The sequence below is a fragment of the Sminthopsis crassicaudata genome, chromosome 2, assembly GCF_048593235.1.
Source record: "Sminthopsis crassicaudata isolate SCR6 chromosome 2, ASM4859323v1, whole genome shotgun sequence".
Taxonomy (NCBI): domain Eukaryota; kingdom Metazoa; phylum Chordata; class Mammalia; order Dasyuromorphia; family Dasyuridae; genus Sminthopsis; species Sminthopsis crassicaudata.
In genome coordinates, this window is record NC_133618.1 from 43,599,594 (window position 1) to 43,623,548 (window position 23,955).

The window sequence follows — 23,955 nt, forward strand, 5'->3', positions numbered from 1 at the left end:
TAACTCCCTATAATGGTCCTTGTAGCTAAAACGGCCCCATTTGCTCCTCCTGAAATGGTACGCCTAAGGAAAGGAATCACTGAAATGTTCATGTGTTCACAGCAATTACGTCAATTCTTTTAGCTGCAAGTCATTCAAAATGAGAGGAGAGCTAATCCAGGTCCCAGAAACTAAGGCACACTGAAGCTTTCCATCATCCTAACATTAGTCTTCACAACGATCAGTACCCTACGCACTTACTTGGCTGCTAATCCTTCGGGAAGGAGCTCTACCACTGGTCAGACGAATTTGGGCAACACTTCTATGGCTTCTTATGTCTCCAAATGTATTCATGTACAAAGCAATCTGTGTTAAGGCTAAGAATCTTTTTTCTTTCATGTATATGGAGGACCATACACACAATTTCCACTTGGAATTATGAGAAGCTTTGTCAGTACATCTCATTCACACTGTCAGCTGTGTCCTATCTAGACATATCTCCCATAAATTTCTTCAGCACCTCATCTCAGTTCTTCAACTTAAAACTGAACTGGTCACCAATAAGCAAAAGAACAGCTACTACCAAACAGAATTGTTAAAGTTCCAATCAAAAAAGCCACAAGCTTTATGTTAATTCTAGCTGATTTTTCACAGCATCCAAAACGGTACTGTGGTGGGGAGAGGGGGAACACCTTTAATAACAACATTTCAAATGCAGAAGCAGACCAGTTTCCTCAAGTTTACAATTTGCTAAACATTATATGCAAAGGTAACATCTAGATGCTGATATTCAATCCTATACCAGTGGAATAAAAGTTCCAGCTGATTTTACTCTCATGTGTCATTCACAATAGCCTGTTTCCAGTCTGTCAGATAGATTTACAAATTGCTAGCATCTGATACAGAGCTAGGTTTGATAGGGTACTGAAAAGTCTTTAGGCCCCAGACTGATGGAATGAAGAGATGGGTTTTAACCAGTTTTAAGATGGCAGAAAAATTAGTTATCTGTACTATACTCAACACAGTAGTGCTTTGAAAGGATGGAAACCTCAAGGATGGGCACCATTTCCCCCCATCTTCCAGAGCCTAAAAGACACAGTACTCATATTTGAATGTACAGAGTACACTTAATGTGTACTACAGGAGTCATCTTCCCCTCATTACTCTTAACAATTCAATTCTAAGGTGCACAGTTTAGTGATACATTGATCCTTTCTGAAAGGCACTCAGCATATCCCGCTCAAAAGAGCTGCAGACCTTAGGTCTTTAGCCCACATGTTCATGAAAAGGTTTTCTCCATAGAGAGAAGGTAAACTACTTGTGAAACTCAGGATAAGTTAATCCTATCCTACAGTCTCTGTGTGACTTTCACTGACACAGGGGGCGAGGAAGCTACAAGGCTTCATTCCAACACCATTAAGTACAATATAGGAAAGATTTCTTTAACTGCATGGTCTTTATTTCAGTGCCAGTGTTACAGATACAACACAAATGTTCCAGTTAGAAGAAGGAATTCAAACGGAATGCCAAGGTCCAAGCCAGGCTCAGGAAATAAAAGGGAGGTCTGGAGTAATGGGGAAAAAAAGACTCTCCAATGTGTTCTAGGATGAGTCTAATATTCACTCTTCATGTGGGCAAAGGGGCTCTGTGTCCATTAGTCTGATCTTTACAACTGGTGCTGCCTCTTTTTTTCTTACCCATCTACCATGTTTAAGAGCCAAGTCACTGGCTGGGAAAGAAGGTTAAAATTTGCGGGGAGTAGAGGTATGATAGCTGCTCAGCATATCTTTATAGGTTGTCTGCCTTGTACTTCAGGGGAAGAGATTTTGAAAACTGTTTAAGTATACATGACTACAGCCAAGGAGTAGTGAACAAGGGGAACTGGAAGAGCCTTGGAAAATTCTATCACAAATAGAGCACCATGACCTTTCACACCAAATCTCATCAGAAATTGTTTACTGCATCTGTCCAGTGTTTACAAATAACCTCTCAAGGCCTGACCTGCTCTTGGTTATCATACAGCTAACGAACATACATGTGTGTGTCTGTGTGTATACAGCAATGCACAGAAAAGGCTACTAGGAACCTAATGCCTCTTTCAAACATTGGGGGAACCAAAAGAAAAAGGCAGGGCTCCCTGATGTCCTTTTGATAGATTTCCATCCTGAATGCCAGATGTAAAAAGTGCCTGAAGATGTATCCCAGCTAGTGAGGAATAAATATCCTCACTTCATCCACCCCACAGAGAAACAACAGCAGAAAGAAGGGGCAACCATTTGCTTCAGAGACAGAGCGAGTGTTTTCTTGCCATGAATTCCAGTCTTCTCCTCCAGACAAGCTGCATATTTCCTTAGGGGCCCGGGGAATATTCTTTCTGGCTGTGAATGTGGGAGGGCTGGGGGAAGAAAGGGAAAAAAAAGGGAAGAAGAGGAAGAGTGCACAGTAGCCTCCTGAAGCAGCCAGCCTCAACTGAGGAGGGGAGGAGATTAGTCTTTTACAAGATATGCTTTGAGGTCAGCAGTAACTTTAGGAAATTCTTCCTCAGTAGCTCTCCTCGGCTCCTCGTGCCCATGGTGCAGTTTGGGAGGGGAGGGTGGGAAGGGGGGCTTGCCAGGGATCACAACCTCCTTCCCAGAGTTCCTTTGATTGGGTAGGGCAATAGTAAGAATGGTGCCAAAGCCTCATTGCCAGGACTGAGGGGGAAAGTTGTTCACTTCGGCTAGATCCTGCATCGCAGAGCCCTTGTGATTATATGTAAGCTTGATCCTCATTCGGAGTTGTTGCTGCAAAGGTGCAGGGATGGGGGAAGGACAGAAGAGGGGGGAAAAAAACAATCAGGATCCTTCATTAAAATTCTCTTAAATACAAATGATACATGACAGTAGCATGAGTATTTTATCCAAAGCAATGTGTACAATTTTAGAATGTCCTGTAGAAAAAATAGTACTAATGAAAACTATTATTTTGTATCAATATTTACAAGCTAATCAATGCTCTAGAAAGCACTGGCAGAAAATTTCCTTGGTTTCCATTTTAGCACAGCTTGAACAAAATAAATTTTCCACAAGTCAGAGAAAGAAAGAAAACAAGCATATGCTCTTTTGTCCAAACCATCAAAGGAATAAGGAATGGCTTAAATAAAATAAATCTGAATGTTTAAAGTAAATTTAATCACACAAGTATCTTCATTTTACTTAGAATATAGAATTAGAATTTAAATTATGAGATAGGAATCCTGAAAGGAACTGGTTTTTAAAATAATCACAGGATCATACATTTAGAGCTAGACAGGATCTTTGGCACTGAATCCAATCTCCTTCATTTTACAAATCAGACAACACACCCAGAGATTCTCAATGACTTGGCCTGTGTTGCAAAAGTAGCAAGTGTCTGAAATAAGATTCAAACATAGGTCTTCCTACCCAAGCCCAGCCCTCCATCTTTTTCAAAGTATTACTTACAATTCTCAAAGAAGGCACCCTTACTTTCAATCATCTTTTCCCATGTCCACTAGCTTTTCATGGTAATTTGTTTTGCTAGAAATTTTTAGAAATCTATGTCCTGCAGGTAAATGAGAAGCTATAGCAGAAAAGACCCAACAAAGAAGAAAGCAACAGAACTACTAAACTTAGGAAGAGACTGATTAACACACTGACCATGTATGTAAGAGGTACTTGAGAAGTAACATAGGCAGATTGTGCTAACCTGATGAGATTTTTTCCTAAATACATTTGATAAAATTTCATAAAGTATATATATAAACATTAGCCAATCATTTATAGCAGCTTACTTCCCTGTTTAAGAATAATTCTAATTTGATTTATGTTTCAAAAAAACATTCATTTCTTCCATCTATCTCTAAAAATCATTGTGTTCCCTAAAAATAAATGATACCAAAGACTTTCCTCAAAATCAGACTATTAGCATAAAGGGTACCAATGACTAGGAGATGACTGAACATTTTATATGAATATAAATTCTGCTATAAAAATGAATGAAGAATTCAGAAAATCACAAGACTGGTGTAAATGAAGCAGAGTGAAGAAAATAGATGGAGGAAAGTACATACACACACATATTTATAATTACGCAAATTAAAAAACCATGAAAAGCAAGTGGGACTGGATCAGGTAGATATCAAAATAGAATGCTGAACTTGGGAGTCCAGAAGATCTGAGTTCAAATACTACCTCAGACACTTATTTAATCATGTAGTCCTGGACAAGTCATTTAAGCTTGGTATATCTTATTTTCTTCCTCTATAAAATGAGAATAATAATGGTTTCTTCCTTACAGAATTGTTATCTGGATTAGCTAAGATAATATTTGTAAAACCCTTTGCAAATCTCTTATTTAGAGAAATTTTAACGAATAATCTTGTTCACAGAGAATAAAACATAGAAAATATAACCCCCTCTTTTCAGAAGAGATGTGAAGGACTACAAATGCAAAATATTGTATGCATTATTAGTTTAAAACTTCCAGAAATATTTTTCAAAGTTTAGCATCAATTCATTTCCCTAGGCTATCGTTTATTCATCTGGAAAATTATATGGTTCAATATGCAGACTCTAAGACTCCTTATATATCTCTACAATTCTTTAACTTTAAGACTCTAATCTCCAAGAAAAACACAGAAACTAAAGTAAAATTTAATTTAGGACACATAAATTGAATCTAGTTAAATTCTCCTCTAATGAGCTGCTTACCTTCTGTGGGTTCAGAACTTTAATGACTTGTGTGATGGTCCCAGTATTAAATGCTGGGACAATGCTGCTGCTAGGAGACAAAAGCTGCAGCTGGAATGTCTGAAAATAGGAATGATACTCTTTAGAAATAAGAAATCATTCTATTATGGAAATATACTTTGTATGATTGCACATGCATAACATCAAATTGTTTACCATTGGGAGTGGAGAAAAAAAAGGAGAGAATTTAGAATACAAAATTTTAGAAAATGACTGTTAAAAATTATTCTTACATGTAATTGAGAAAAAATTGAAAAATAAAAGTAGCAAACCATTCAATATTAGTCATCATACAAACTTAACAACTGAGATAATCTGATCAGTCTTATATAGTCACATATGAAGGAAAAGTTAAAAAGAAAAGAAACAGGAAGATAGCTAATGTTTCACATTTGCTTGCTCATACATCTTACTACCCAATGCCATGTGAATCAACTACCCAAACCATGTTCCCCATTCCCATGAACATCACAAACAATCTGGCACAAACAATCAGAATATATATCCTTACTTTAAATCCTTCATTCTAGAGTTAGCTGGTGGGCTAGCTACCAGAAGAAATCTTTAAGCATCAATTTTCAAAAAATAGGCAACCACTTGTCATTTTTAAAGTATTTATAAGAATTCCATTAAATTAAACATGTGAAAAAATTTGTGTTAGACATTGGCGGAAAATAGCCTATATCAGGTCTTCCTGACTTTCAGGCCCCGTGTTAAAAACTTCCTAAAACACTAAGTCAATATTTCCGTCTCTGAAATAATAAAATATAATATGGTATAATTTGGTAAATATATAGAATAAATGGACAGATAGGCTGAAATTAGATTACAAGTCAAAAAAAAAGCAACTATATAAAAGAATTATTTTTAATTCTCCCTGAATGGAATATAATATGGCAAGGCTGACTGGCAAACTGACACTCTAGAACCTTTTTGGCAAGCACACAATGACCATGTGTTAAACACTGGCCTTATACTGTAATAATCTAGACTGCAAAGCAAAAATCTTGGGGAAAAAAGATTTAGATTGGAAAGGAGGAGGAGGAAAAGAAGAGCTAAGGAGAAGAAAGCTAGAAAACCTAAGTATTCGCTAGGTCAAAAATATGTCAAAAGTATTCTACTTCTATGCTTAGAAACATCAGACATTAACATTGGGATTGCTAGGTGGCACAGTGATGGCCAAGTCTACATTCAAGAAGCCCTGAATTCAAATCTGATCTCAGACACTCACTAGCTGTGTGACCTTAGACTCTAGATCAAGCCACTTCACCCCTTTGCCTCAGTCTCCTTCTCTGTAAAATGAGCTGGAGAAGAAAGTGATTAACCGCTCCAGTGATCTTTGCCAAGAAAATCCCCAATGGGGTCACAAAGAAGTCTTTCACAACTGAAAATGACTGAATGATGACTGAAAAAGAACAAACATCAGACCATAAACCCTCTGAAAACAGGAACCTTTTGGTCTTTCTTTAAGCCCCTTGAGCTTGGCACAGTGTTTGGTTCTAAGCCCAGAACTTAATAAATGCCAGCTTAGAGGAAGAAGCTCCAAGAGATGATTAACTGGAATACCATTACCACCTGAGAACCATTCTTGAGAACTTTTAACCATACTGCCTCTTCACTACTCATCTTTTCCCTTACATTTAACATATTAAATAGAAAAGAATTAAGATATTTGTGTTGCAATGTTCTCTCTACTTTGAAATTTTGGCTATTTGAATGCAATGATCACTAAGATTACTGATTTAAAAAAAAAACGAGGGGGAGGGCAGCTAGGTGGCACAGTGGATAGAGCACCAGTCCTGAATTCAGGAGGACCCGAGTTCAAATTTGATGTCAGACACTTAACACTTCCTAGTTGAGTGACCCTGGGCAAGTCACTTAACCCCAGCCTCAAAAAAGCAAAAAAAAAAAAAAAAAAGGTAATTTCTTTACCCCAATTTAATAATTCAAAATAACAATAAAAAAATATGTCTTCATTTCTAAGTATCGATAGAGTTGTCAGAAACAAGATAAGGAAAAATAGATACATGACCTAGACATAAATGGAGATGTAAAAATCAGAAGAACATAGAATGTATTACCCATCAGTCATAAGGATGAGTATTTATGAATAAATAAGAGCTAGCATTGTGAGATATAAAATGGCTAATTTTGGTTACATTATATTACAAAGTTTTATCTATATTAAAACTATATGGCCAAAATCAGAAGGAAAGCAGAAAATCAGGGGGTAAATTTTAGAGAAAGTTTCTCAGATAAAGATTTTATCTCAAATATGTAGACACTTTTGTCAAATTTATAATATGAATAATAACCCAATTGATAAATATGGTCACAAGCGATAGGAAGGAAGCTTTTCAATACAAAAATCAAAATGATATATAATCATATGAAAAAATGTTCTAAATCATTGTTTAGAGAAATGGAAATTTTTTAAAGTTTGAGGTATTTCACTACTAGATTGGCAAAAATGACAGAGAATGACACATTGGAGGGGAGATAGAAAAATTGGGACACCAACATATTTGCTGGGAAAACTGTAAAGTGATCCAAACATTTTGGAGAACAATCTGGCATTAGGTCCAAAGTGTTATAAAACTGAGAATGTCCTTTGACTTATTCCAAAGATGATCAGGGAAAGAACCTATATGTTCTAAAATACTGATAGCAGCTCTTCTAGTGGGAACAAAGAAGTGAATATTGAATGGTTAAATAAATTGTGATATATTAATGTAGAACTGTAAAAAATGAGCAGCATGTTGCTTTTTAGAAAAATATGGGAAGATTTGCATGAAAAAGGAAGAGTGAAATAAGTAGAACCAAGACAACAATAATAGCAATTTTGTTTAAAGAATAACTGTGAACTACTAAACTATTCTTAGTACTGATAATATTCAAATCAACTACAAAAAAATGTTATCTTCATAGAAAGAAATGATAAATAGAAGTATGAATAGCATTTTTTTTTAAGACAACAGGCAGATAAATAGACAGACTCATAGATAAGATAGAGATAGATGGATATATATCGCTGTCAAATGTAAGTCTTCTCTAATGCAGGGTGGAAAGGGAGGAAGGGAGACAATTTGGAACTTAAAACATGCCAAAATTTTAAATAAAATTATCTTTTAAAAAATAGTTGGAGGAAAGTAACTGATGAAATCACAGAGCCATCTAAGTTACTATCAATATAACTTAGTCATAAACCCATAATATTAATTTAAACATACAAAGTTTGTTTTGATACAAAATGAAAATTAACACTTTCACAAGTAGTCCAGGTAAAACAGTCTTCTAATATTTATACATTTAAGCAGGGAGCAAGCCTCAGTTAAGAGTCCACCCCTCATCCCTAGTGATAAGTGGGATGGGAACTTTGGCGCTGCCTCTCTCTTGATAAGACCCTATAAGGGAATAAAATGATGTGACTCTAATAGAGCAAGGTCATTCTCTACCCAGAGATGGCCGAATACCACATGGGAAAAAGGCTTCTTGTAAAGCAAGTGAGGATAAGCACCTCTTTTTTACTCTTATACACAAGCTGGCAAGTTCACTCAGTCCACCACCCTCTACTCCAAAAATAAAAAAGTTTCTACCATACCTTTGGTACTGCAGCTTGGAAAACAAAGTCTGTCATGTCCAATTCTGTGCTGTTGGAGGCCTGTATCGTGATAACTGTGACACTGGGGTTAGTGTTGGACCTTTCAAAGGTGAATTCTATCTTTAAACCATTCTTACTGTATGCCGTGATGGAGGGGATACCTAGGAGAGGACAGAAAGATCTGCCTAAGAGTGAGCTGCCTGATATCTCCAGTCCCTCCCGCTGCTGCTGCTCAGTCACTTTCCATGGCTTCTGAGGTGTTTGTGACCTTACCTGAAGTAATATCATTGAAGAGAGGCTGTGATGAAAGCCCATCCAAGAGGAAGGGAGGCTGTGATAACTGGGGGACTGAGGCAGGAGCAGAAGGTGGAGCACCTAAAAGAAACAATCAATGAAAGGTAAAGCTTAGCCAGGAAACATAATCCCTCAGGAGAGAAACATTCTAACTAGAATTTTACAAATAAAAAAAATTCAATTAAGGATCAAAACAGAAAAAGCAAATGAGTCAGATATGGATACCTATATTAAGGGACTATATGAAAGTGAGTATATACATATAGAATCAGACCGTTCATAATTCCAACAAGGAAATAAGTCAACAAAAAACAGAACACAGAGAAGGGCAAGATGGTATAGTGACTACAGAGCTAGCTTGATCAGAAAGTGACATTGCCCAACAGTATTAGCCCTTGGTCAAACCATGTATGCTCTGGAGTGTCCCAGATCTGACACTATTATCATCAATCTACATGGAAAGTACTTTTTTCAGAAATGAAAAATCATATCAAGTCAAAAAAATTAAAAATTAATTTTATCTATTAATCTTTAATGGAAATGGAAAAGCACAGAAGTACAAGCCAGTTTATCACAACAAATCTAAGGACTTAGAGGGAAAAAAAGTATTTTCATATTTTAAAAATGCAGAAAAGGAATATGGCTAGACAAGAAAAGATGTGTATACACAAAGGTCTCATACAGATAAAACGCTGAGGGAAAAAAACCTAAGCAGATGAATAACAAAAAAAAAAAAAAAAAAAAAAAAAAGAGCTAATGGCTGGTACCATGGGCTTTCAAGTTACTCATTTTATCTCCAAAACAATCTGGGGCCTAGGGGGCTATAGATTGTTCTTATTCTTATTCCCCCCATTTTAGAGATGAAACCCAGGAAAGTTAAGTGATAACCAAGCTTATACAGCTAAAAAAATATCTGAGGTCAAGTATGAACTCAGGCCTCAATGATTCTAGTCCCAAGATCTGTCCTGTCATATTACCAGTTGCCTGACCATGGAGGGACACTAAGATACAAAAGTAACTTCTACAAAACACAAATTCCTTTAAAAATGAGGGTGAAACTTGGGATGGAGAAAGCCATCTGCACCCAGACAGAGGACTGTGGAAACTAAATGTGGATCACAACATAGTGTTTTCACCTTTTTTCCTATTGTTTGTTTGCTTTTGGTTTGTTTTTTTTTTTTTTTTTTTAATCTGATATTTCTCATACAGCATGATATTTGTGGAAATACATATAGAAAATTTGCACATGTTTAACATATACTGGATTACTTGTTGTCAAGGGGAGGAAGAAGAAGGTAGGAGAAAAATGTGGAACATAAGGTTTTGCCAAGGATGAATGTTAAAAAATATCTTTGGGGCAGCTAGATGGCTTGGTGGAAAGAGCACCGGCCCTGAAGTCAGGAGGACCTGAGTTCAAATCCAGCCTCAGACACTTTATACTTCCTAGCTGTGTGACCCTGGGCAAGTCATTTAACCCCAATTGCCTCAGCAAAAAAAAAAAAAAAAAAAAAAAAAAAAAAAACTTTGCTTATATTTTGAAAATAAAAAGCTCCTATTTAAATAAACGAATGAATGCATGAAAAGAAAAATGTTCCAGAGAAAGGGGGGGAAAAAAAAGTATTTCTAATCAAAACTGATGGAGGATATTCATGCTATCGAATAGCTATAGATATATCAACCTTTAGGTATTTTAATGAGCAATTACTTGTATTGTTTACTCTTAAAAAATGCCAATATCATTAAAAAATAAGCTGAACACTAATAAAATTTGTTAAATTAGTCCTTGTTTTAAAAAAAAAAGAAAAAGAAAAAAAAGACTGATGCAAATTTTACCCCTAATCATATGCTCCCTTTGGCTTTCATTATTATTTTAGAAGTAGGTATATATTAATATTACAGAGTGGAAAAAAAATGAAGCCCCAACATAAAGCATATATAACAACCTTCCAATAGTCTCAGTTCCTTTCCACACAGGCATCAAAAAAACCAATTGTATTCATCTACATTTTTGGAAAATGCCAACAGAAAAAAATCATATAGACATTTATTCAATTTTTCCAAAAAACATGAAGTTTATTCTTATTTTTTCCCCAAGTCCACTATGACAAATCACTGAAGCATACTTGTAGTGATCATTTTAACACTGATAGAAAAATCAGAATGATAAACTAAAAGTGAAAGGAAAACATTTTTTAAAAAATCTTAAGGTATCCTTCAATTTATTTTAATAATAGCTTTTTATTTTGAAATTACATGCAAATATAATTTTCAACAATTCACCTTTACAAAACGTTGTGTTCCAAATTTTTCCTCCCTTCTCCCCACTCCCTCCCCTAGATAGCAAGTAAGCCAATATATATTAAACATATGTGGTTAAAAGCTCAGAAAAAAATTTAAAGGTTTAAAACCTTGAAAGAGCAAAAAGGGAAAAATCTGGCCATTTTACAAATGGGAAAGAAAAATGATTAGAGAACACTAAAAATACAAGTATATTACAAAGTCATTTTTTAAAAGTCCATGTTCAATATAAAAAATGAACTCAACAAAGGAACAGATAAAAATTTTTAGATAGGAAACCAAATATGAATGGTATAGAACTAAAAAAAAAAAAAAAAAAGTCTATAGAGGCAACAAGGACTGTGCACAGGAAGGCTTAAGTTCAAGTTTCACTTCTGACACATTCTAGGCAATTCTCTTAAGAGTCTAAATTACAGACCAAGTCCTGAGATCTTCCTTGGAGAGAACATACATAACAAAAATTAAATCACTGATCCAGTTCAAGAAAACCCCAAACCAAGGACATCAATGATATAAATCAATCGTATGAACTTAATCTGAAAGCAGAATTAACAGGAGATATACTAAATGATCTCTCCAAGCTTTTACAATACTAAGGTATATTTGGTCAGACAGTCTAAACTAGCCAATCAGTCTCATATAAGCATCATCTTTCAAGGACTGGCATTCAGAAAAGGACTCAACCGTTAATATCCCAACTGTTCTCAAAATCTCAAACAAAGCTTCATCAGTAGCTTACCTGTCAGATTGAGGTCTCCTAGTAAATCAAGAAGCTCTCCACCAGCAGAAGCTGGTTTGCTTGTAGGTACAGTTGGAATAATGGGTGTTATATCATTTCCTCCCAACAAATCTAATAAATCATTAGCCTAAAAAAGGAAATACGACCACAGCATATGAGTCAACTAACTAATCCATGTCTACATAGTTCTAGAGTCCTGGACACCCACTATGTATTTTCCTTAATATTTTTTTGTACCATCCCATTACCCGGTTTAAAAAAACAAAACAAAAAACAAAAAACAAAAAACAAAAAAAAAAAAAAAAAAGAAAAACAACTAATTGGCTAACTGAACAATCAAAAACTATCTGGACACTCAAAATAACACATTTACACCCCAAGAAGTCATTAGTCCCTAGTCTCCTGCTTAATACTGCCATTATGTAACATATTGTCACCATGTTTCATACTAGCTGAAGCTCAATATAACTACTTATAACACTAAAATTTGTTCAGCTGCACATAAGGATTTCAGATCTGACAAGTGGAATTGATACTATGGAAAATAATGTAGATGCCTCTGGTTTAAGGCAAAGTTCTTCAATATTAATGGTAAAAGACTGAGCCAACAACCAATCAGAAATGCCAAAAGATATTCAGCTAAGAATAGTAAGACATGTCTTTAGGTGCTGTGATCACATCATGCCAAGAGAAGAAGAGTTTCCCCATTACCTGACTGGCTGGCTGCGGCCCAGAGGGTGGAGGTTTTGTTTCTAGTGGCGCTGGTTCTGTCTCTCCATTCGTCTGTACAATATCAGTGGGGCCATTTGTAGTCACTTTTTCCATGACTGGCATTCTCTCAAGCAGGGCTGACCTAGAAGAACCAGAAGTCCTTTAACTCTGGGCCATTAATCTGGATTTTCAACCCAAAATAATTAGGATAATTAATCAGAAGTAAAACATGAATAAGTTACCACATCGCAATCCCATACCAAAATGATAAGTAGAGCATACATGAGTGGATTAAGGATTTCCAAAAAGTCTAGATTGTTTTAGTTGAACAAACTGTCAATAAGAATCCTAAGCTTTGTACGTTCAAAGCAGAGGATTTTATGATGGAATGGGTAGAGAAAACAGGTAAGGAGGCATTAAGATTAATAAGAATGTCCTGTATCTATAAATATCTAAACATATACACATAAATACAATTTAATAAATGTGTATCATACAAACAGAAATAATCTTAAATGCCATTCAGTCCAACAGATAAGGAAGTCTTGTGACTTATAAAAAGTCACAAAGTCTGATGAAATGATCTGGTCAGATTTATTAGCCACTCAAGCATTACTCACCTCATGTGGTCATATTTCTTGAAAAGTGCATTGTACTCTACTGCCCTCTGCTGGAGCTCCACATCAATGCTGCTTCCATAGATGGAAACCACTTTCTTAATTCGACTAGGAAGAAAGTAACAAATAGGTTAACTAAAGACTTAAGAGAAATTTACTCCTGGACTATTTCTATTTTGAACAAGGGGAAAAATGTGAACTAAGAGTTTTCTGTATAAATGGTAGGTTAAAAAAAAACAAACAGTCAAATAATTGCCTTTATTTTAAACTCAATAATGAAAGTCCCTAATTACTTAAAATAAGTTCTTTCTACTTTTATTTTTGTTCAATACCATTTTATTCATCATTCTCTATAATTCTATTTTAAGAACAAGATTGGCAGTCCATCAGAAATCATTTCTTCTGGTAATAACATCCCAGATTTTATTTCTTGTTCCTTCAAAAGTACCACTATTGTTTCCAGTAAACAAGGTTTTAAGTAAAATTAATTTTAATTAATTAAGGATTAATTTAAGTAAAATACACATTATACAAGAAAGTTTTACTTTCAAAAATCAATCAAGCATCAGCATATTGGATACTTAACCTTTAGCACTTAAAATCAAATCTTATTTTTAGGATGCTTTTCTAAATTTAAAAAAAAAAAAAAAAAAAAAAAAAAAAAAAAAGCCACAAGAGATTCAAGTCTGACCAAAAGAGGAAACATGTTTTTTTTTTTTTTTAAACATAGCTAGCAAAGAAGGAAATGCGAAGATAGAAGAAACTAAAAGAGGTATCTTTTTTCTTCCCTTTATCAAAGTAATCTGAATAATTGAAATCAGATAATTTACTAAGGAGCAAGGTTTCTTCTCCCCCTACCCCCCAGTTTGTATTTGATGTTGACTCCAAAAAGTAGAAGCACACTAATCAAGATCTCTATAATAACTTGTCCATCTTCTCTTTCCTAAACACTTACTTCACAGTACAGCTGAAACGAGTTGAGAGCTTCATGATGGCAGTGAGAGCATAACCCCGGGTAACAGATGTAGACATGTTAGAGATGAGAACACTTTCCAAGATATCAAGTACTTCATCCTCTGTAACCTGGACAAAATGCAGAGTGGTTAATGAAGAAGAGAATGCAGATTGAATCAGTCACAAGTTACAGAAAGTATCTCCAATGGTAAACATTTCTGTTATGATCTTCTGCAGACAATGAGACCAAACAAGCTGTCCGGGGACTGGGCAAAGAAAATGCATGTGGATCAGGAGATTATTATATACTTCAACAGCAATACTATATGATGATCAATTCTGATGGATGTAGCCATCTTCAACATTGAGATGAACCAAATCAGTTCCAACAGAGCAGTAATGAACTAAACCAGTTACACCCCTCAAAAGAACTCTGGGAGTTGACTATGAACCACTACATAGAATTCCCAATCCCTCTATTTTTGCCTGCCTACATTTTTGATTTCCTTCACACGCTAATGGTACACTGTTTCAAGTCCAATTCCTTTTGTACAGCAAAATTACTCTTTGGACATGTATACATATATTGTATTTAACTTATACTTTAACATATTTAACATGTATTGGTCAACCTGCCATCTGGGGAAAGGGGTGGGGGGAAGGAGGGGAAAAGTTGGAACAAAAGGTTTTGCAATTGTCACTGCTGAAAAATTACCTACACATAAAATTTTTGTAAAACTTAATTTAAATAATTAATTAGAATTTAAAAATAATATGTTAAGGAAAGGAAAGGGAAAGGGAAAGGGAAAGGGAAAGGGAAAGGGAAAGGGAAAGGGAAAGGGAAAGGGAAAGGGAAAGACATGTGAATACAGAGCCAGAGAGTATTTTTTACAGGCAAAGCTTCTCTCTGGCCAATGGATCAACAAGTACCAAGTCTGACAGATTGAAAACAGGATTTCCTAAATGCAATTCTTAAAAATTTCAAGTGCCTGATATGTAGCAGCACCAGAGGACCCTTAATAAAGACAAGCCCCCAAATGATTTTACTCAATTCTTGTCCAAACAAGGACAGAGGGCATCATGACTCTAGGACTAACAATACCTGAATGGGCTCTTCCTCTTCACACTGACCAGATACTAGCAGGTCTCCATATTCACCTATACACCAGGCAGCTACTTGCACCAAAGGTTGCTGTCAAAAGGAAGATAATTAAATGTCAGAATATTCAATTCCTTAAAATAAGATTTAATGTAAAATCATCAGTTAGCTAAGCATATTTGTTTAAAAAAAAAAAAACAACTCAGTTAAGAAAAGTAGTCCAATACCACTTCATGTCTCTCATATTGCTAAGATGACAGGAAGACAATGATGAATATTGGAGGGAATATAGGAAAACTGGGACATTAATACATTGCTGGTGGAGTTGTGAACTGATCAGACCATTCTGGAGAGCAATTTGGAACTATGCCCAAACTGTCCATACCCTTTTATTCAGTAGTCTCACTACTGGGTCTGTATCCCAAAGAGATCATAAAAAAGGGAAAAGTATCCACATGCACAAGAAATGTGGCAGCACCGTTTTTGCAGTTGGCAAGGAACTGGAAACTGGGTGGATGCCCATGAATTGAAGAATGGCTGAAAACTTATGGTATATGAGTATTATGGAATATTATTGTTTTGTAAGGAACGATCAGCAGGATAATTTCAGAAAGGCCTGGAGACACTTGTATGAACTGATGCTGAGTAAAGTGAATAGAATCAGGAGATCATTATACATAGCAACAAGAAGATTTATGTGACGATCACTGATGGATATGGCTCTTTTCAACAATGAGGTGATCCAGGGCAATTCCAATGGATTCCAATTTTAGACTTGTGATGGAGAAAGCCATCTGTGCTCAAAGAAAATACTGTAGGATTTGAATGTGAATCACAACATAGTAACATAGTATTTTCAACTTTTATACTTGTTATTTGTTTGCATAATTTTTTCCTTTTGTGTTTTTTTTTCCTTTTGATCTGATTTTTTTTTTTTTTTTTTTTGCTCAGCAAGACAAATATGGAAATATGTTTAGAATAACAGCACACATCTAACATATATCAGATTACTGACTGTCTTGGTGAAGGAGAAAAATCTGGAACATAAGACTTTGTGAAGGTGAATGTTGAAAACTATCTTTGCATGTATTTGGAAAAATAAAATACCATAAAAAAGTACTTCTAAAATAAAAATTCACTTAAAATAAAGGGCGGGTTGATCTTCTCTTGACAGTAAAATAGTTAATAAAGGCAAGAGATACTTACTTGGGAATAATCACCAAGAATGGCTTTGTAGAGGCGTTGAACAGTGTAGGCATGCATCTCTACACTATTGGTTATCAGCTGAATCAAGTTGGGGACAGCATCATCACGGACATAACTCCCTGCCTAAAAGAAAACCCAAGCATTTTACCCCAGACATATAAACTCAGAGTAATAAGGATATAGGATAAAGGAGGCCCTTTTTTTTGCTTCTCTTTCTCTTACAAGATATAAGCCCCATTCAGACCAATCATTTTGCTCCTTATACAAATTCTACACTCCTATTGTTTCACTACTTCCAAATTCCCATTTCAAGTGTAAGCTTCTCCCTTTTTATCAAAGAGAGAAAAAAAGTACAACATCCTCTTTCTTTCAGAAGAAATTTCAAATAAAAAACACTTTAAGTGTTTTTTCTACAAACCATTAAAAACATGAGACTGAATTTCAAAAATGTGAAAATATCTACTCCTTTGGGGGCTAAATCTACATATTACCAAAGTCTTACTACAATGAATGTTACCAAAAAATTTTATGAGTGAGAAAATGATAAGATTTTCAATGTTATAAAGCAATAAAATGACATTCTGACGGAGCAGGTCTCATATAATTTAATACTTATTTTGTCCCCTAGGTAACTGGGACTAGCCACCTATCTGATCCCATTTATATGGATACCTCACTAGAAGTAATAGGCTTCTTAGTAATACTTAACAGTACTCACATACTAATTCAGTCAATTTTTTGACCAATGGCATGTATGTGCTAACATCAAAAGATTCTAAAACAGAGCACAGATAATTGGTCAACTCAACAACCAACAACTTCCTTAACCTAACATGTTAACATCACAGCTTTACCAAATGAACATAGACAGATGATAAAGAACTATGGGTAGACAAACCAAATGTAGTCATATTTTGAGGGAAGAAATACTTCAGAATAACTAAAAGAAAAGAAAAAGGGGAATGGAGGGGAGAAGGTAAGGTTGTAGTGGTGAAAGAAAGGAAACATGTTAAGAAAAGAGTTTAGATTGAAGACTTGAATAGATTAGTTTAGATTGAAGACTGGAATAGATAATTACTTTAGACCCACCTCTTAAATGGAAAAATGCTTCCTGAAAATACTTAGAATTGCTTTAAATAAAAGATAGAAAAAACTACCCAATATGAGACAAGTATATCCTAGAGGAGAGGAATGAAACAAGTAATTTTTGGTTTGAAATAATGTCACACGCCTATAAGCACTATTTTATTTAACAACTCTATAGTTTTCTTAAGGATCTTAGAAATATCAAGATTTGTGTCTTATGGATTTCTTTGTATCCATTTTAATTACTTGTTTTTCTAGAAACAGTAGCTTTTCTTTAAATTGAGACTATTTGTACCTAATTGCCTTAATTCACCCAAAGATAAAATGCTTAGTGGAGACTGAGAAACCTAGCATCTCCCTATTCAGCATCCCATTTGTCACACCCTCAAGCAAGAAGACCCTTCAAATTTCTTCAGAAGCTGTCCAAAACAACTACAATCATGTATCAGACATGAACTGAATCTTTGTTCTTGAAAATGAACTAGGAAAAAATTCTAGAATCTCTGCAAAATGCCCACTAAAAAGATACATTCCAAACTTAAAACAAAAAATCTAATGTATATAAAATTTTAGAGCTGCTACTTACCGTTGTTAGAACACGCATAATTGTGTCTATGTGCCATCGTTTAGAAGGTGCATACCTGAGAAAACAACAGCACACAGGTTGAATAACTGATGTCTCCAAGTCACAGCATACTTTCAGTCATCTAATAATCTCTCTGCTAGAAATATCTCGAGTCATTTCATTCCCAGGTCTGGCAGCTAACATTATTTCAAAGGCTGAGGAACAGCTATATCTAAACTTGGCCAGCTCACATAATATTGCCATAGGAGCCAGGTCAGTTAAAAATGGAACTCCCTTCTCCTCAACTTCTTCAGAAAAAAATGTTGCTATCTGGTCATTAGTTTAAAAAAAAAAAAGAAAAAGAAAACCAGACAATAGAAAAGAAGGGACTGTGCCTGTAGCTAGATGGTTTTAAAGACTATAAATTTATTCACTAAATGGAAAATGGAAAAAAAGGAAAAGAATATTCTTCACATCCTGATGTACTCATCTCTGAATTTTGAAGGCAAAAAACTTAAGCCTGTTAACCTTTCTATTCTTCATGGGATAAATAATTAAATGAAATAAAATTCCTATGTGATGGCTTTTATAGTACAGAGAGAGTTTCTCCCTTCAGATACCTAAGTGCGTCCTTCAATTCAACCAGCAGCTATGAAGCACCTACTATGTGCTAGGCACAGAAGATACAAAGAAAAAGAAAGCATCCCCTACTCACAAGCTGATTACTTTCTAGTGGTAGGGATAGAGATAATTACATACACAAATAAACAAAATGTATACAAAGTAATTAGGAGAGTCAGGAATACACTAACAACTAGAAGGGGAAAAGAAACATCTACTGTAGGAGGGAACTATTGAACAGAACTTTGAAAATACTCTCAGAAGTAGGGGTGAGGAAGAAAAAATGTTTCAGTAATTGGGGTCAGCCTGTTCAAAGGCAGAAAAATGGAAGATAAAATGTTATCTATAGCTAACACACTGCAAGCAAGTAAGCCATTTTACCCAGAACATGAAATAAGTGAGAAGAAATCACATGATATAAATATGGAAAGGCACCAACAAAACATAAAGTTGGATAATAGAGATAAAACTTATATATGGCTCTATCAAAATCAGGCAAGAGCAAAGTTATTGCATCTGTCTTTTACCTAAATCAGCATTATAAAAACTGAACCTTACTTTTCTGCAGCAAGGAAGATTCCAGATGCACAATCTGCCTTAAATTCTGGCTCACAAGAATCCAAAAAATATAGCAATTCCTTCATCATACCACGAATATTATTTCCATTTACCAGAGCAAAACTTAATTCCATTGCACGCCTTAAAGAGGGAAAAAAAAATGAATCAACAAGTGCTGAGATATCACGACCTTTGTTTCATTTTTTAAAATTATAAATCCCAAGTGCCAACAAGTAGATTCATTTTTAGCCTTCATTCTCATGAACACTGTTATAAAACAGTACCAGCTCCCAAATGCAGAAGAAATGTCATTTCCTTCTTTTATAGAAATTAAAACCAAAGAATTAACTTCAAACAGCCCCTAATGACCAAGTGCTTCTATTTCTTTGTCCACTTAAGATAGGGGCATGACCTCACTAAATCTATTCTGTGACAGTGAAGTTATTAATAATATAATACAACCCTTGAATTCTCAGTGCATTAAAGGAAGTTTAAATATACATTAAAAAGCTGCCACACTAATAGTACTACAGTCTGTGTGCCACCTGAATAAAATGTTCACCTAATTACTTATTAGAAATAGTGAGGGATTTTCCATTAAACAGAAATATGTATTTTGAAACCAACTTCTGAAAATTATCTTTTTTTACTTTTGAACTTTAAACATGTACTAAGAAATCAATGAAGAATTTATTTTCAAGGCAAATTTTAACTGATCAACATAAATCTCCTCCACACAATGATCTGAGAGATTATTGTTAAACCAGGTTCTTTAAAAATCTTTTTTTGCACTAAGATTTTCCTCACCTTCTGTCCCAAAATTATTTCAAAGTGCATATAATCATCTTAAGTGCAAAAGAAACTGAGAAAAACTGATAGAAGTCTCTGCACACTCGACCAGGATTAAATCCTCTCTCAAAAAAAAAAAGATAAGCTTATATTGCAGTGATTTGTTTTGAGTCAATACTTTCAACATTAATTCTTCGAGCACCTTCTAAGAAATACAGCTATTTTATACACATATAGTATATAGTTATAATAAAAATGTGTGCTGTCAGCAGCCTGAGTCTCAGCATTGTGACAAAGCACTAAGCCGATGGATCACTCAAAGTTTTCATCCTCCAACACACAAAGCAGAGTAAAATCCACTGAACATTAGGCTACAGCTAACATTACCTTTTCCTACTTTTATATTTCATAGCCCTCTGTCCTAAAGGGAGAGATATAGGGAATATACATTTATAGAAACAGTATATAGCACCTGTTCTGTACCAGACATTGTGTCAAGAACTTTATAAATATTATCTCATTTGATCCTAATGATACCCCTGTGAGGCAGGTGCTATTATCATTTCCATTTTGCAGATGAGAAACCTGAGGCAAGAGATGAAGTGACTTATCCAAAATTACAAAGCTAGTAAGTGAATGAAGCCGAATCTACTTTTTGTTTTGTTTTTTTCAGGCAATTAAAGTTAGCTAACTTGCCCAGGATCCGCATCAAGTAAATAAAGTGTCTTAGTCCAGATTTGAAGTCAGGTCCTCCTAATTCCAAACTCTATTATATAATAATATTCATTGTATATTTGTATGTTAGCCCAGAAACATGAAAAAAGGTTTTCCATTCATTACCGTTTAATTGAGACATCAAGATCCTTCAGGCAGTCCACAATGGTGCTTCGATGTCTCTGTACTGCATTATGATCTGTCTGTACTGTCTTCAACAATGATGTCAGAGCTACATACCTGAGAAGAACAGACAACAAATCAGAGAAAATAATTTCTACAAAACCTTAATCCCAGAGAATAAGATTCAAATGGAACTTCAGTGTCAGGACATAAACTACTGCCAAAATACACAAGGAAAAGAAATGTTTTTTAAAAAGTGATTCACCTACTTTTTGAAAGCACAGTTCAAAAAGATTACTTCTTAAATCTGCTTCCTGGGAAATATTTCCTATTATAATGTGTACTACAAATGAATGGTAATACCTAAATGTTCCTGATTATCTTCAAAGATATGAAGTATGACTTCAATACTTGAAAATTTTATTTGACTCACCTAATATTTTTGTCATTGTTCAATAAGAAACGACCCAGGATATTTATGGCTAATACCTGAAAAGAAACAGGTAGATATAGATTAAAGATCTATGAAAAGAAAGTATTTCACAATATTGCTTTGAGACCCTTTGAAATCCTACTATTTCTAAACTGGTAGCATTAAAAAGTTTAAAGGAAACATTATTTAAATTAATGTTATTAAATTTGATTTCACACATGTATATGTAGACACATGTATGTATCTATGGATAAGAGACTAGATTTCCTATAGATAATAAGGCTCTCCAGATGTTTCTGTTTACAGATGATCCTGTTACATTACCCCAGAATACTAAAAGCCTTGCTCCTCCAAAATGAAATTTAAGTTATCACCTTCAAGGGAGCTTAATTGCTCACACAAGAATAAAAAAAAATTAAGAATAACTATTTAGCCAAACCAATATGCAGTTATACAATCTACATAGTCGGTCCATTAGAATATCTATTTTGTTATAGACATTATGCACAGACAATAATTTGGGTCCAAAATTAAAAAATTAAAAGGGGCTAAATTGTATTTGGAGACCTGAATATAATGCTTTACATGATACCAAATTTCAACCTGAAACAAAGGACCATCTTAATTATTAACAATAATATTCTTCCAGTGATGTCACAAGTCATAGAATACAAGTCTAAAGAATTAATGTTAAATGTTATACAAAAAGACAATAGGGAGGCTCATTAATGGGTATAAGTAAGGTGCAAATGCACAATTACCAAAGAACTATGAAGAAAAACAAAGGATGCTAGAGGGATAGGACTGGAAAAAAGAGGATAACCAATGAACAGTCTCTGTGCTCCATAATGGCATCTACACAATGTCAAGAAATCTAAAGAAAGATCCCTAAACACAAAAAATTGACCCTGTAAACATGAACAAAAGTAGTACAGGAGAGGGCATAAATTGGAAAGAGCATACACACTGATGAGATCACAGATCTATAAGAATACATGTGTGTGTTTATGTTTGAGAAACAGTAATTGCAAATTACTCTAAAGAATACTCTAAAAACAAGTATGAAGGCTAAATATCTTTTTTTTTAAATAAGAGCTTATGGAACTCAGTTTCATATTTCAGATATCGCACAGCTACTCCTAAAAATAACTTTAAATGTTTTCCTGACAATGTTATATAGCCCCAAGTCTTATTTTGCCCAATATTTTCAAAAATACCATATTAAATTCAGTTGTAAGTCTTCAATGGGGGCAATGACGCGTCAGGTATCAGTAATGTAGATCCTCTATAATGGAAAGACCCATACCTTAAGTCAATTTTCCAGCATTACTTTGGTCATTAACAGCTCCAAAGACACTAATGACTACGTAGTTCATTCTAAACTAGAAGCCTTGCTGAAAACAAGATAAAAAAAAACATACTCTTAGTCCACTCTCTGACTTGATGTCCATAATAGTCAAAACCGTTTCATAGAGAATAGCGTTTCCTACATTTTTACTAGTCTCCGTATTGGTGGCAACCTGAATAGACAAAAAGAAAAAAACATAAATGAAAAAAGTGATGACAACATTTGACAGCATTAAGTTTGAGACTGCCTAAAGCCTACTAAGTATTCAATTCCACAATATCTCTCAAATGGACAACAGAATTAAAGTTTTTCCACTCACCTGTGCCAATATATCATTCATTGCTTCACTTGAGTCATCGTCATTTCGTCCTAGAATTCTTAGTAACCGCAGGATTCGCACCTAGTGTAAGCATAAAGAATACCAACCAATACAATATGCCCAAAATGTGTCTACCCTGCAACTTCATGTCAATTTCAAGAAGAATATTTTTAAAAAGTTTTATTTTAAATGGCACATATGTTGCTTCTCAATGAAAACCTCATCTATTTCTATCACCTTATTTGATAAAGGTATCACTTACTGCTAGCAGTTCTTAACTGCTAAATAGTCAATGGCCTAAGCTTTTTATAGTGACTAAAAACCATCATTAAGACTACCGATATCTCTTATTTATTCTAGTATCTGAACACTACATAAGTTACTTCACTTAGTAATGCCATTTCAGTAATCACTTAGCAGTTTAAGAAATACCTCAATCATCTGAATCTGTTAATAGTCAAATTGTCACTCTTTAAAAATATGGCACAAGATAAAAAGTTTGCATTTATAGCTATGTTTTAAAGTTTACCGAATGCTATTTTTACAATAATCTTGTGAGGTAGGTATGACCATTTGACCAAAAAAAAAAAAAAAAAAAAAAAAAAACAAAAAAAAAACTATGGCTCAAAATAGTAAGCTTGGTATGCCAGAGGGAGGGAAGGAAGGAGGAAAAAACAGAAGGGAAAGAGGGAGGAAGGGAGACAGAGTAAGAAAGAGAGGAGGAGAGGAGAGAGAATAAGCAAGCACTATTGCCTAATTTTTAAAATTTGGCAAACTCCTTTTTCTCACCTGTAAGAAGGGGTCACTGATCCCAGACACGTCATGCTCTGGTGAATATCCAGACATGATAAGGTTCTTTAGAATACGAACTAACTGTGGTACAAGCTGTAGAAAATAAAGATATTAAAAAATGATGACCACATCAAAGAACATTTTTTAGAAAAAATAGATCCACTGCCTTAGAAGATGAATGAATGAGTCTAAGTAGATTTTTCTCCCAATTCAGCAAACTGGAATACAGTATCACTAACACATAATATTAAGTGAAGGATAATTAGACTGAGGAAATTTTAAAATGAGTAACTATTTGCTTATTTTTAGGAAATATATATCATTGTAATAAGACCTAACTTATCTTTCTTCATCTTGTGAG

The 23,955-nt window shown here is 34.6% G+C and overlaps 1 protein-coding gene and 1 non-coding gene across 3 annotated transcripts in view; both read right to left on the bottom strand.

Annotated features, from left to right (window-relative positions):
* Positions 1–1,416: 1,416 nt before the first annotated feature.
* AP1G1 (adaptor related protein complex 1 subunit gamma 1) overlaps positions 1,417–23,955 on the bottom strand; it is a 60,209-nt gene continuing 37,670 nt past the window's right edge. For both annotated transcript variants that reach the window (XM_074286043.1, XM_074286044.1), the window contains exons 7-23: positions 23,592–23,687; positions 22,803–22,883; positions 22,557–22,655; positions 21,136–21,191; positions 20,706–20,819; positions 19,077–19,217; positions 17,919–17,973; positions 16,247–16,369; positions 15,044–15,133; positions 13,943–14,070; positions 12,991–13,095; positions 12,371–12,512; positions 11,660–11,786; positions 8,602–8,703; positions 8,329–8,489; positions 4,689–4,787; positions 1,417–2,762 (exon numbers count right to left, since the gene is read on the bottom strand). In XM_074286043.1, coding sequence (XP_074142144.1) covers positions 2,661–2,762; positions 4,689–4,787; positions 8,329–8,489; positions 8,602–8,703; positions 11,660–11,786; positions 12,371–12,512; positions 12,991–13,095; positions 13,943–14,070; positions 15,044–15,133; positions 16,247–16,369; positions 17,919–17,973; positions 19,077–19,217; positions 20,706–20,819; positions 21,136–21,191; positions 22,557–22,655; positions 22,803–22,883; positions 23,592–23,687 — 1,821 coding nt within the window. In that variant the 3' untranslated portion in view covers positions 1,417–2,660. The remainder of the gene's footprint in view (positions 2,763–4,688; positions 4,788–8,328; positions 8,490–8,601; positions 8,704–11,659; positions 11,787–12,370; positions 12,513–12,990; positions 13,096–13,942; positions 14,071–15,043; positions 15,134–16,246; positions 16,370–17,918; positions 17,974–19,076; positions 19,218–20,705; positions 20,820–21,135; positions 21,192–22,556; positions 22,656–22,802; positions 22,884–23,591; positions 23,688–23,955) is intronic.
* Positions 20,122–20,207, bottom strand: LOC141559269 (small nucleolar RNA SNORD71). Its single transcript, XR_012487331.1, has one exon. It is a non-coding gene; the product is annotated as a small nucleolar RNA SNORD71 (small nucleolar RNA).